The sequence below is a fragment of the Leopardus geoffroyi genome, chromosome B3 (genome assembly GCF_018350155.1).
Source record: "Leopardus geoffroyi isolate Oge1 chromosome B3, O.geoffroyi_Oge1_pat1.0, whole genome shotgun sequence".
Taxonomy (NCBI): domain Eukaryota; kingdom Metazoa; phylum Chordata; class Mammalia; order Carnivora; family Felidae; genus Leopardus; species Leopardus geoffroyi.
Window position 1 is genome coordinate 73,871,334 of NC_059337.1, and position 14,136 is coordinate 73,885,469.

At 52.0% G+C, this 14,136-nt stretch overlaps 2 protein-coding genes across 4 annotated transcripts in view; both read right to left on the reverse strand.

The window, feature by feature from the left end:
• Positions 1-817: 817 nt before the first annotated feature.
• On the reverse strand, positions 818-3,011 carry CEBPE (CCAAT enhancer binding protein epsilon). The gene is made up of 2 exons (XM_045448497.1): positions 1,957-3,011; positions 818-1,330 (listed from the first exon to the last, which is right to left on the reverse strand). The coding sequence occupies exons 1-2, from the start codon at positions 2,464-2,466 to the stop codon at positions 995-997; spliced, it is 846 nt and encodes a 281-aa protein (XP_045304453.1). The 5' UTR covers positions 2,467-3,011; the 3' UTR covers positions 818-994.
• Positions 3,012-7,791: 4,780 nt separating this feature from the next.
• SLC7A8 (solute carrier family 7 member 8) overlaps positions 7,792-14,136 on the reverse strand; it is a 53,249-nt gene continuing 46,904 nt past the window's right edge. For all 3 annotated transcript variants that reach the window (XM_045450407.1, XM_045450408.1, XM_045450409.1), the window contains 3 exons: positions 12,445-12,594; positions 10,665-10,842; positions 7,792-9,908 (listed from right to left, as the gene is read on the reverse strand). In XM_045450407.1, coding sequence (XP_045306363.1) covers positions 9,745-9,908; positions 10,665-10,842; positions 12,445-12,594 — 492 coding nt within the window. In that variant the 3' untranslated portion in view covers positions 7,792-9,744. The remainder of the gene's footprint in view (positions 9,909-10,664; positions 10,843-12,444; positions 12,595-14,136) is intronic.

The window sequence follows — 14,136 nt, forward strand, 5'->3', positions numbered from 1 at the left end:
GCTCTCTCTGTCCCTCCCCTGCTCATGCGCATGCTTTGTTTCTCTCTCAAAAATAAATCAACATTAAACAACAACAACAACAACAACAACAACAACAACAACAACAACAAAACCAAGGGGTTTACTGACAGAGGTGATCTTGTCATTATCAACTTTCTTTCATACACACAGGTCTCAGGCCTTTCCCAACGGAGTCCTCCCCCAGGCACTCAGATTCTAGTGCTTTGGAGAACTCAAGCCCCAGGGAATGAGGGGCAAAGAGGGAGTGGGTGGATAGGAGCCATGTGTGGGGGGGCTGTCAGCCTGGTGGGCTCAAGCTGTGGAACTGGAGAGAAAAAGTTGAGTCCCGGATTAAGAGCTAGGGGACCATAAATGTGTCAGAGCCATCTGGAAGCTGACAGGAGCTCCCAGACCTATATATCAAGGTGCTGGGGTCAGCAGGCCTAGACACAGGGACTGGGAGGTGCTGGGATACCCCCACAAGCCACAGAACTCTGTTAGGGAAACATCCAGAGGCTCTTCCAGTCCTGTGGGATTGCAGGGGTGGTGTGCCTTCATTATCCAGAAGGATAGAGTGGGTTGGGCTAGGGGCAGGGGGAGAGCAGAGCAGAGTGACAGACACGCAGCTTGGCCGTGTGGCGTGTCAGGGGAGAGCTGTGGGCAGTGTATCTGTATTCTTGGATATTCATTTGTGCATGGAACCGAGAGGTATACAGACCCAGCCATATGCATTCCCTGCCCTTGAGGCCCCCATGCCACACATGCAACCCCTCCCCCCCCGCCGCTGGAGAAGGCCAAGGCCCAGTGTGCAGGCCCATTACTGAGTCATAGTGCAATTTTATTCAGCCATAGAATCATCATGCTGGGGTCTGCCCTCCTCCCTTGCCACCCGCTGCCATTTGTCCATGGTCTATGTCTCAGGCTCAACCTGTGAGGGCTCTAGGGCCCCAGCAGGGTCAGGCCGGGGGCTGGTGTCACAGTCTGCCAGCTGGGCTCAGCTGCAGCCCCCCACGCCCTTGATGAGGTTGGCAGCCTCGGGGATCTGGCGGAAGAGGTTTCGGAGGGTGTCCAGCTCCTGGGTCAGCTGCTCCACGCGGCTGCGGAGGCGCTCGTTCTCTGCCATGTACTCCAGCACCTTCTGTTGCGTCTCCAGGATGCGCCTCTTGGCCTTGTCCCTGCTCTTGCGCACAGCAATGTTGTTCCGCTCCCGCCGAAGCCGGTACTCCAGGCTGTCCTTGTTCACCGCCTTCTTGCCTTTGTGTGAGGGGCCAGCTGGGGATGGCGCCTTGAGGAGGGGGCTGCAGGGGGGTGCGGCGGCGGCCACAGGGGCCTGGAGGGGACACAGAAGGACCAGAGGTGAGGCTCTGGCCAGGAAGCAGAGTGGAGGCAGGGCAGGAATCCCAGCAGCACAGGCACACTTGGGCGTCAAAGAGATACGGGATCCAGAGCCAGCTTTTGGCTCTCAGTGAGAACAGCCACTGCCCTGCCGCATGCAGAGGGTCCCCCGCTCTGACCAAAACTTCCTTTCATGTTCCCACAGGGTCTGAGGACACTTTCCTTCAGTCTCTCTCGAGTCTCTAGTCCTACGACCAGTAGGTGTTTTCTCTTCGAGAAGCAGGTGGCAGAGAAACAAGAGGAAAGGGCTGATGGGCAGCAGAGAAGCTGGTGGGACCTGAGGTCAGGGCAGGTCGGCTGGCCACAGGGGCTGCAGGACACACTGGGTTCCAACCATACGGTGGGGTCTAGGATAAGCGTGAATTCACAGAGAAGCAAAGAGGGGTCCTGGTCGGGGGGGAGGGCGTGGTGGTGAGCACAGAGGGCTTTGGGCTGGGTCAGTTCCACACAGCAACATCAAACATAGACTCGTTAGTGTAAGCGGGGAGTTCAGAGTCCTGCACCAGCACGGGCCTCTCTCCAGCTCCTGGGTGCCAGGGATGGGATTTGACCTGCTCTTACCTTGAGGACGCGCAGGGGCTGGCTGGGCGCTGCCAGGGCTGGGGGCAGGTGCATGGCCGTCTGCCCACAGTGTGCTACTTGGTACTGCAGAGGATTGTAGCCACCACGGCTGGCCCCTCGGCTGCCCTCTGGTCCCCGGGGCTCCTCCTTCACGGCCACAGCCCTGGGGTCGTAGCTCCCTGGGCTGCTGTAGATGCCAGGCCCCAGTGCCTTCCTGTCAGGGCCGAAGGTATGTGGCGGGTAGGCGAAGGGCCGTGGGTCGGGCGGCAGGTAGTGGGGGAAGGCAGGGGTTCCAGGTCCCTTAAGCCCTCTGGCCTCAGGTGCTGGCTTCACAGTGAAGAGGTCAGAGAGGAGCTGTTCCTCCCCAGACTCGATGTAGGCGGAGAGGTCGATGGAGGCCTCATGCTCACACATGTCCCCCAGCTCTCCAGGCCCCGCTCTGCCCCCTGAGAACTCGAGTGGCTGCTGGCCAGCCCGGGGCTCACACTCGTAGTAGGTCCCGTGGGACATTGCCGGCCCGCCCCCTCAGCTCCCCGCCCCTGCAGCCCTGCTCTTGGGGCACCCTCTGGGATGCTCAACCTGCCCTCTCCCTATCTCCCCCTGCCCTAGATCTGCCCTAGATCTGCCCTCTCCGGACTCCTCTGTCACCCACTCTTGTGTGGCCTCTCTCCTCCCTCCTCTGCTGTTTCCTTTTCCTTCCTCTGTAGTCAATGCCTCTTTTCTCTTCCCTTTTTTCCTCTTCTCTCCTTGGGGTGACTCAAGGAGGGGCAGGGCGCACCCCGGAGGAAGGGATGCAGGGCTTAGAGAAAGGGGGCCCCTGGCCTATTTAGCAGCTGGGAGCACTCTTTGGTCAGGGTCCAAGCCAGGGTTCTCAGACGCCTGGGAGCTGATGCTTCTGGGAATGCCTCCCCCCTCCCTGTTGAGTCCAGGGGATTCCAGAGTCCTCCCTGAGGGCAACACCTCACTCTGAGTGTTCTCCTCCCTCCGACTTCTAAAAAGTTCTGTGCAGATGAGGTGCCAAGTCAGAATGAACAGAGAAAACCCTCTGCCAGTGCCGACCCCAGCCGGATCTGAGCTCCTCCCTTGACACGCCTCCCTCTCTGCCCCCCGCCCCCCCAACCCAGCGCTGGGCTCCACCTACCCCCAGGGGGAGTCAGTTCCTTTTGTAGCCCCACCTCCCAGGGCATTCTCTTGGGTACAGGCCAGGGAGTGTTGTTCGAGGGGTTTACGAAGTAGTGACAGGTTCTGGGACCAAGCCTGCACTGTGGTGCAGAGCATTTGCTAGGTTTTTGTGCAATAGCCCGAACCCTCTTATGTTTCCAGCCCTGGGTAGCCCTTGCAGCCTGGCACTATCCCTGACTGCCAAGGCTTGGCTGAGGCACCTGCTCAGGACTTGGGCCCCGTGCCCCAGACTCAGGCAGGCTGCTGACCCAGGAGCCGACAGCTGCACTCCTCCGGTGACTCCAGTGCTCTCTCTTCCAGCTGCCCTGCACTGCTAGAGCCTCAGGCTGGCACTGTGCCCCCACCCCCCCATCTGGTCCTGGGGCTCTGCCCTGTTTCCTGTGCCTTGTGCCGCAGGGCTCAGGCACTCACTGCAGCTCGGTTTGCTGTCTTTCCTTCTGCATAGCCGTTCTCTGACCTCGATGCGTGTCTCTTGGGTCTACTTCCTCTTGCAAGTCTTGAGAAGACTTCTCTTTTTGTCATCACCTCTTCCTGGGACTCTGTTGCAGGGTTTCCAGGAGAAGCCCAACCTCGGCACGTTTTGTCTCATGCTGAGCCCCCTCTCCCTTCCCTTTTCTTTTTGCTCTGGGAACTCCCCACTCTCTCCTGTTAGAGGTATTGCAGTTGCTCTGTGTTTACCTATTGAATTTCTCCTACAAAAGGGACTATAGGTCCAGAAAAGGAAAGGACACAGAAATGTGTCTCACCAACTCTTTTATCACCAGCAGACGTTGTGAGTACCCTGTGGAGGCCAGAAGGTTTGATAAGTAGGGTACATGAAGGGCCAGGGCAAATGCAGAGGGGATATGCGTGGCATTGAACATTAAAATAAAGTATGCAGGGGCGCCTGGGTGGCGCAGTCGGTTAAGCGTCCGACTTCAGCCAGGTCACGATCTCGCGGTCCGTGAGTTCGAGCCCCGCGTCAGGCTCTGGGCTGATGGCTCAGAGCCTGGAGCCTGTTTCCGATTCTGTGTCTCCCTCTCTCTCTGCCCCTCCCCCGTTCATGCTCTGTCTCCCTCTGTCCCAAAAATAAATAAATGTTGAAAAAAAAATTTTTTTTAAATAAAGTATGCAAATGTAGACATGGCTGCCTACCCGTCAGGCTAGTTAGCATCTTCCTTCTTCCCTCCCATCTCCAAGGGCACAGCTTAAGGTACTTTCTCTGAAAGCCCTGTCCTGGCATGGGGAGATCTGCGTGTATCCTGGAGACAGATCTCAGGGACCAGATGGGGAGATTTCTATCTGATCTCCTTTTCAAAGGACCTTGGGTCAAACAGGTACCAGAGCTGAAGTACTTCAGTTTGGCAGGAGTGCCTCTGTTGACCACCAGGTGGCAATGTTGGTCCAGAATTCAGGACTTGAGTGGTTGCTGTGGTCAGGCATCCGGGGGCCGACAGAGGGCAGCCTCCCACAGCCATGACAAGGGCAAGCCGCCGCTGGGCCCCCAGAAGGAGGAAGAAGAATCGCGGCGGGGTGGGGGCTTGCAGTGTAGTTACCGGGAGGGTGGGTAGGCTGAGAGGACTGGGGCCAGGGCCTTGTCTTAATGAGGAGAAATTCTAGCCCTCTCCGACTTTGGAATAGTGATGATGGCTAAGGCCTGGCATTTTCTGGGGTTACGCTTTTTTGATCATTGAAACATTTACTTTTCCATGCTGACCATTTCCCTGTGAGTTAAGGGGGAAGGTAAGCAAGACAGAGGGTATTTTTATCTCTGCCTTATAAAAGAGGAAAACAAGGCTGAAAGGCCAAACCTCCCAGGGTCACACAAGGATGCAGTATTGGTCCTGGGGGATATTGCTGTAGGCTAGTTCTTGAAACCCCCAGGCAAGAAGGGGTGTGGAAATGGGGAGCTGTGTGACTCAGAGAGCCATGTTTGCCCTCAGTCAGCCCTCCTGGGGGGAGCGAGAGACCGTGTCAGTAGCCAGTAGCCAGTGAAGGGGGGCGGGGGAGGGGGCGCTGGAGGAAGCAGGGAAGTGTGCAAATAGAGCTGGCAGGAAATGAGAAAGGCTGGGGCCGGTAGGAGATAAGTGATCTCGGTCTCTCACCTCCCAGGCTGGTGGCTGACGTTGCTGGAGTACTGACATCAGTGTTTCCCAGTAACCCAGGGGCTTGGTGGGGGTGGGGCAGGTTGCATTCTGGATGTCCCTGCAGGGGAGGAGTGGGTACTGGACAGGAACAGAGGAGGGGAGGGCAGTGCCAGCTAAGAGCAGGGGGCTTCTTGGATTCCATGGAGTTACTCAGGAGTGGAAAGAAGCCTCCTTGGCCAGCAGGATCATTTCCTCCTGTGCTGCTTCAGTTGCTACCTGTTTGCATTAACTGAAACAATGCATGATATATTATCTTAGTGACTTTGTAACAGGCCTCAGTTCAAAAGTCACCTCCTTCACCAGGTCCTTCCAACAGGGAGGCAGCCAAACACGGCAGTCAAGTGTCAGAGAGAACTGGGCTTACATCCTGCCTCTGTCACTTCCCAGCTGGGGGGGCCTCAGGCAAGTTACTTAATCTTACTTGTAAAATGGCAGTAGTAAAGTCTACTTTGCTGGATTGTTTAATTACTTTGAATAAGATAATGTATAGAGAGCAACTTATCAGTAAATGTTCAGTCTTCTTCTGCCCTTCCTCTGACCACCTCTTGTGGTTTATCTGTGTCTCCTAAGTAGACAAACTATCTGTAGCCTCATCCGATGCCTTAACTTGACAGGTATTTTGGGGCATGTAGGCACCAGGCACCATACTCGTTCTGGGGATCTGGCGGACTCAGCTTGAAGTCCACCTGGTGTGGGCAGTCAGCCATGCCCGAAAGTGCACATGTACATGTCATGTGCCTTCTTTCCATCATAGACTATTTGCTCTTTGAGGGTAAGGTCAGATCCACTTTTTGGACTTCTTCAGCTGACCATATTGCCTGAATTATAATTAGTAGAGGTGGATTGTCAAGTATGAGTATTTTCATGGAGTCAACGGGACTAAGTGTTTGAAATCTGTGCTGATTTGGAAAATTCAGGAGTAAGTTTGCTATTCTCATAGCATATAACAAACCCCTTGGACACGATGGTTCTAAGATATGTTGTGCGACTAACCAATGAATGCTCAAGCAGCTATGATTTCAGTGACCCCCAAAGTCCCTAAGGTCAGAGCATCTGAATTCCTACCATTAAAGTGACTAACAGGGTTAAGACAGGGTAAAAGCCCAGGTTAAAAATAAATGCATGTTGCCCAGGAGGAGACTACATTTTCCCATTTGACCAGGTTAAAAAGGTCAGCAAATGTCACCTTAGGGGGATGGTGGCAGTGGATAGGAACAAGTGTCTCCACAGGGTGAGAGGGGACTGGGAAGGGCCAGACTTGCTGGAATGAGGCAACATGGAGAATGTACTGGCAGCCATGGGAAGGAAAAGTATGTGCATTGGGGCAGAGGGGGTTCAAAAGGGTGGATTTGAGTCCTGGAGAGAAGCTTCTTGCACAAGACTGGCCTCTGCCCAGTTTTGCCCTTGCTCTCTGGGGACAACCTTGGGCTGGGAGATTGAAGGACTCTTTGAGAATAGGTTTAATCCTTTTTTTTTTTTTTTTTCTTTTCCTTTTCTCTACAAGTGCTATATAGGTTAAGTGACTTGCCCAAGGACACAAGCTGTTTAGTGGCTGCTGACCTGGGACTCAGAGCCAAGCATCTGTACCCCTGTGACTGGCACACCTCCAGTCTGAGTCTAGAAGAAATGCCAGCCATAAATGAGGAGTGTTGGGGCCAGGCCAGGACTGGGAGTGGAGGCATTTTGCCTGCCTGTGTCCTCACGTGTCCTAGATGGTAGAGGGTGATGTCTTAATAACCCCCTCCCCTGCCTGTGTCTGCCAGAAGTACTGGCTCTGGAGTAATGCAGCCCCAGGACAGGCAGCTGGGAGGCTGCCCACAAAGGAGGCACTCCAAGCAAGGACTGGGCCTAATCCCATCAACTTCCTCCAGCAATTAACCCAAAGCACGAGGCGAACTTGTTCCTACTGTACCTGCTCCCTCCTTTGTCCTCACTCAGCAGCCTTCCTAGTCTTCTAACTAGACACGGTCCTCTCAGTCTGCTCTGTGCAACTGAAGGGGACTGTGTCTCACCTCCTAGTCCCTCCTGTCAAACCCCTTGTATCTGGCTGGGTGTTTTCCTAAGTCTCCCTGGCATCTCTCCACAAGCTCAGCCTGTCCCTTCCTTTCCCACCCGGTGCCAGCTGTCCTGGTGCCAGAAGCCTTTCCTGATCCGGCCTTGGGGAACCACCCTGCCTTTGCCTCCCTCCACTCAACTTAGTGCTGTCTGTCATCCATGTCCCCAACTGGGCAGTGAGGAGGTTCTTCTTCCCAGCTAGTTTGTGGGCTCTTGGTAAAGTAGGAACTTTAACACTTCTGATTTTACTGAAGCAATGAGAAAGTTTTTGGTTCAAAACGAGAGGGAGTTAAAACAACAACAACAACAACAACAAACCCAAAGAGGTGGTATTTGTACTGGCACTGAGTCCCTGGAACAGAGCAAGGGCCATTCTTGGGTGAAGCTGGCAACCAAAGCATCCTCATGAGATAGGAAACACCTGGGGACTTTGTTTCAGAAGATCACTGAGTTATTACCACGAACAACTTCATTTCCATTTAAAATTTTATTACATCAAAAGAAAAAACAAAAACAAAAAACCCTCCACAATCCAAACTCTAACCCTCAACCAACTCAAAGACAGAAGATTATTATTCAGGTATAACTAAGGCCCTCCCCCCACCCCAAACAACCTTACATTAAAAAATCCAAAAGAAATAGAAATACCAGCTTCAAAAATATTTATCCAAAAAAGTAAGGCATTCACTTTATGAAACAAACAAACAAATCAACCCCAACAATTGAAGGAGGGATGGAGGTTGGAGGAATGAGAACAGAGAACAGGAGGACGGTTCCCTGACCCTTGAGGGGCCAGCCCTATCCTGCCCTCCACTTGGAAGGGACCAGAACTCAAACCAAACCTGGCAGCTCACCAATGGGGGGTCAGGCAGGCCAGGTGGGGAGGTGGTGGAGCCAAGCAAGCCAGGAGCACTCCCCACGTGTTCTAGTCTAAGCAGATGGTACAGGGAGGTAGGAAAGAGGGGATCCTGCTTTGCGATGAAAAGATCCTAGTCCTTAGCACAGCAAGTGTGGCAGGAAGGGCAAACATGGTGGCCTTCCTCTGGAGTGCAGGGAAAGGCAGCCTCTGCCCACAGGATGGCCAGAAGTCCACATACCATAGAGAATGTGTCTCCAAAATGGGTACCTTCTGCCACTGCCCTTTCATCCTGTCTTGGAGGCTGTCTAAAAACAGGCAGTGGTGGGACCAAAAAAGGGGGGTATCTGAGTAGGGGGAGGAGGGATGAACTAGCCTTCAGAAGACACTCTCTCCCCAAATAGTCGTCCAGCTTATGGGATGGGCACTTCTGGGGGGTGGGTGGGAAAGCACCCTCCATTCCAGGAAGGCTTTTCATACCAGGTCTGTCCTGAGGGTTAGAAATCAGGGAGTATTTTTAGGTCCAGTTCTTGGATGGGAGGTGACTTAAGGCTGATTTGGCTTGGGTTTCAGGCCTGAAGGGCTTGGGGAGCCTTCACATTGGTTGGTCCCAGAGCCAAGCCAGAGAGGAGGAAAAGGACATGATGGGGGTGCCAGCAGGGGGCATGTTGGGGGCATGGCTGCAGGGATAATGGAGTGACTGCTTCTTCTCGTGGGAGTAGGGAGGGAAGAGGAGCTGAGCAGCTTTGCCATCAGGAGAAAAATGTCCACTACACTGAAAACAAGACTTTCTGGCTTCAGGAAGCTTTGGCACCTAATGGGGGTCAGGATGCAGGAGACAGGGGCAGGGCTGGGTTTCTGCAATTTGAGCCTTTCCCAATCTCTTCCACAGGCCTGGCTTGGGGTTAGGAGGAGGGGGCAGTTCTCCTGCTCATTGGTCCTTAGCTCAGTAGGAAGGTGGTGTCCCAACAGGAACCTTGCTCTAGCCAGGGAGCCCAAGCTGGGGTGGGGGGAGGTACATGGGGAGGGGGAGAGGAGAGAACAGAGGGAAGCATCTCTCTGATTTCTTGGGTCCCTAGTGAAGGGAGAGGGATATGGGTCTCTCCAGTTGACCTTTAAAGATGACAGATTTGCTTGAGTCTGTCCCTCCCCAAAAGACTCACTGTTGCTTCCAATTCTCTGAGCAGAGGCCTCCCTTGGGCTCAGGAATGGGGAGGGAAGGCAGTACTGAACTGGGCTCCTGAGGAGGCAAGTGAGGGTTTGAGCCCCCAGGGCGGTACAGGAAGGCCCTGTAGGATACCCCCAGCAGCTCCACTCTCCTCCCACTGCTTGGAGCAAACCCTCACAAGGGTTTTGGACATAGGCCCTGGTGGTAAGAAGCTGGTTCTTTGGGTACAAATGTCAGTGTCTTTGTTTATAGTTTTTTACACCCACACCCAGGTCCTGCCCCTGCTTGACAGAAGCAGAGGGGTGTGGGTGTGTGTGTGTGTTGGGGTGGGACCTAGCCCGGGAAGGAGGGCAAAAAGGGGGTGTAGGAAGAAGAAGCCAGTTGAGAGGGGATGGTGGTCCTCAGGGCTGGGGCTGCTCCGAGTCCTTGTCCTTGCAGGCAGTGGGTTGGTAGATGGGCTGCCGCTGTTCTTCTGTGTCCTCATTTAGCTCCTCTGTCCCTGAGCCCCCCTCCACCTCGGGGTACACAACCACACACATCTTCTGGCTCACCAGGGTTAGCAGCTCTATGGGAGGTTACACAGAACAGGTCAGTGCTGAGCATCCCACCAACACAGCCAACCAGGCTATGGCCCTGCCCAGATCTCCTGCCCCAGATGTAGACTCAGCAGAGCTGCTAACACCTTCAGGAGACTTCCATTCCAGGAGACAGCCACCTTACCACCTCCTCTGTCTCTGGGAAGCCTGTTTGTTGGCTGCCCATTCCCATAAAAGCCTTAGTCCTGCACCTTCCCTACACTTGCTGACCACCAGTTCCAGGGTCTTCCCTGGCCTCTACCTCAGGCAGCTCCTGCAGGATGGCTGTCAAGTTGCCTATTTTCTTTTTTTTTTTTTTTTTTTTAATTTTTTTTTTTCAACGTTTATTTATTTTTGGGACAGAGAGAGACAGAGCATGAACGGGGGAGGGGCAGAGAGAGAGGAAGACACAGAATTGGAAACAGGCTCCAGGCTCTGAGCCATCAGCCCAGAGCCCGACGCGGGGCTCGAACTCACGGACTGCGAGATCGTGACCTGGCTGAAGTCGGACGCTTAACCGACTGCGCCACCCAGGCGCCCCAAAAGTTGCCTATTTTCTTATAGGTCTAAGGTCTGTGTGCAAACCTCAGTTGTTCTCCCCTCCTCAGAGGTTTCTGGGAAGGCACCCACCCTTTCTCATCCTGTCTTCTACTACGGAGCTCTGTGGACCAGCCTAGGACTCCTGACCGGGAGACCCAGTCCAGACCAGAAGGCCCTCTATCCATCCAGAGCCCTCAACAACTCACCAATGAAGTTATTGAAACACTTGGGCTTGTGTTGCCAGTAAACACCCAGGAAATAGACGGGCACTCCTGTCAGCATGATGGCCAGGCCAGTGCCACACACCACAGGCTCCGACAACAGGCTAAAGATCAGCAGGAAGGCCCAGAACAACAAGTAGATGATGGGGAACAGCAGGTTGATCTGTGGAGCAGAGGTGCTGTTAGCTGTGTGGACCCCAGGGGCCCCAGGATCAGGGCATCCTCCTTCTTCTCAACCTACAGGGAGGCATCTTTGAGGGCAAAGGGTAGACTTCACTCAGCTCTGTGGCTTCCACACCCTTAGGCCTGACAGATCAAGTGCTATGTCAACAAATGTTGGTGAACTTGGGTAGTGGGACAGGAATAGGAGAGGGGAACTAGGGAAGGAATGATTTTCACTGGATCTTCTCTTCTGGGAAGGATGAAACAACACCTTGTCATCCACGCCATGTGTTTGTGGCAATAATAGAAGCCCATGGGGATCGATAAGCTTGCTGGTATATTGGTATATATTTGCTGAGGTCCTAGGGTGGAGGAGAAGTGGAGGAGTGAGGGAGAGGAAAGAAGGAACTGGCCTGGATCTGTCAGGTTCCTTACCCTTGCCCGGTTCTAGGCAGGGCCCTCATCTGGGCACCATGTGGGCAAATGTCCATCCCTCTCAATGTGAAAGATCTAATCCCAGGATCAGTCTTAATGTGTCTCTCTCAAGCAATTTGAGAAGATAAATCTGCCAAGGTCCAAGAAATCAGGAAACCTACCAGAGTGTAAGACAGTCAGGGGCCTCAGTTTTTTCAAAAAGAAGCATCAGCTCTATGGGCTTCATCCCATCTGGTTGGCCACAGGTGGGAGTTCCCAGTAGAGTCTTCTTCAAGACTCTAGATTCAGCTGCCTTTCTCTTCCCTGTCATCTCTTCTCAGAGGGTATGCAAGGGTTGGGGGAGGGATGGGTTATTCTACGTTGTCATTCTAGCAGGCTTTCTAAGAGTGGTAGGAAAGTGGTGGTGGAAAACAGATGTGGAGAGCTGGAATTCCTCAGCTGGAAGAATCTTCTGGAAGGATCTAGTCTTCTCTGTTTCTAGAATAGGATTGTTCAAATAGCTCAGGGATATACTCTATTCTTCCAATTTGCAGGAGAACCCAGAGTGCTCTCACATATTTTTTTCTGAGCAACCCCATTCATTCCCACCACACAATTATCTCTTGTAGCCATCAATAGGTTCACCAAGCACCCTACTACCTATAGGGCCCTAGTAGTTTAACAAGAGAGGCACATGGAGGGTTGGGGTGGACTGGGAAGCTTCAGGGAAGAGGAGGAACTTGAGGCCTATGTGGAAAATGGTTAGGATTTGGATAGGCAGATGGGAGAAGGAAACTCATTCTGGGATGGAGACATAGCTCAAGTAAACTCAGCTATCTGGAGGGATAAGGAGGAGACTGGACAGACCAGCAGATTCAGGGAAATGTTGGAGAGATAAGGGAGTCTGGAAAAATCAACTGGAGTTTATAAGAGTCATAGGAAACAAAGAAATGACCTGATGAAAGTACATTTAATCTAACTTATTCTTCAGCTGCAATTTGTTCTGGTCCTGTCTCCAGTGGAAAATGGAAATGGCTGCCCCATTTATACATAACCCTTGCTTCCCAGAGGGTCTGCTACCATCATAGAAATTATGATCTGTGGTCAGCAGCTGATAACAAGGTGATTTAAAAATCTGGGCTGCAGCTAGAACCAGTAGAGGAGATGGAGGGGGTCCCAAGGGCAGCACCTTGATAGGGCGGGGGATGTCAGGCTTCTTCCAGCGAAGAACTATCTGTCCAGCAATTGTGACTCCATAGAAGAGGTAGTTGATGAAGCCCACGTAGTTGATGAGTGTGTACATATCGCTGGTGACCAGCATCAGCAGAGTTGAGATGCACTGTAGAGAATGGGAGAAACTCATCAGTAGTCAGAAAGATATTTGGACACTGGAGGAGCTATTTACAGGTCAGGGGACTGTTCTGCCTCTAGGAAGACAACACCATTTTATGATGAATGTCTCAAAATTGAGACTTTACAGCATCCCCTAGTCACCCTGGCCATTGCTAACACCTTCGTTGCCAGTAAGTTCTTTCTTATTGCAGGAGTGATAATAAAAATATTTAAGCACTGGTATGGCATGGGCGCTAACCAATCAGAACAGATACTGGCTGTAAACAACTGGATTGGCCACACTGGCGACAGTGGCTCTATGTCTGCCCTGGTCTCATTTATATTTCTTCCTTGGTTGTAGCTCAAGCTGGTTTTTTTTTTGTTTTGTTTTGTTTTTTTAGTCCCTTAGGGAAGATTGTTAACTGCAGATTAAAGCTTTATTCTTACCCTCAATCTCTTCTCCTGAGTCATTATCCTCCCCCCCACCCCCGCTTTTTTAAATATCACAGTTTTATAACAATCCCAGCCAAAAAAAAAAACAAACAAAAAAAACTGTTTATAACAGTTATAAAGCACTTACTAGGTGCCGAGCCCTGTTCTTAGTGTTCTACAAATATTAACCCATCTAACTCTCATAACAGCCCCATGAGGTTTTCTTGACAGAGTCCACTTTCCAACTTCAAAATCATCTCAGTGGCTCTCTCAGAACCATGTTCTGCCCCTTTGTTAATTTGTTAAGGCCAAGAGAAGGTTCAGTTCTCTTGTAAGATCTGATGGTGAAAATAATCTAGAAGATTTTAACAGGCAAATAAGCCAGATTCTGACTATACTTGCCTTGCAGTCACAGGACTTCACCAATGGCTCAAACTGGAAACAAGTCTGTGGGTCACTGGGAGCACTAGGTGGTCTCTAGGCACCTTTCACAGCTAACAAATCAGATGGCCTTCATCCTGTATTTGAACATTCTGAAACTCCCCTCATGTTGTACAATGTTTCCACTTGACTCCTGAGAACTCTATTATCCTGGTCTAACTGCTTCTCTGATGGAACAAAATCATTTTTAATACTGTATTCAGGATACAGAAAGAAAAAAAAATAACTCAAAAGACTCAGTGGGGACAAGTCTTTGCTCTTTCTTTTTATCCCTCCAAATGACTCTACTCGGGGCCATTTTGCCCTCATTTCTTCCCTGTCCCAAGTTTCCTTTTCTTCATTTTCAGTTACTAGTCTTCCTTTCTTTATGATTTTCTTATTTGGTGTACCTACGCATAACACTGAATTTGTTTCAGTCATGTTTTCCAAGAGGTAGGCAGAGCCTCCTGGGGTAAGAAGATTGAGGGGAGTGCTGGGAGTGTGCAGCAATTGGTCAGGAGCAGGGGCCCAAAGCTGCAACTCCGTGAGCAGCAGGTGTAGGGGAAAGCCAAGAAAGGAGAAGTTTCTTTATGAGGCTGTAGAGTCATGAGACAGTCCCTTCAGTCTGACCCAAAAGGATGGGAGAATAGAAATGAGCCAGGGTGAGAGCCTGAAGGTGTTTCATGACTCAGGGTTT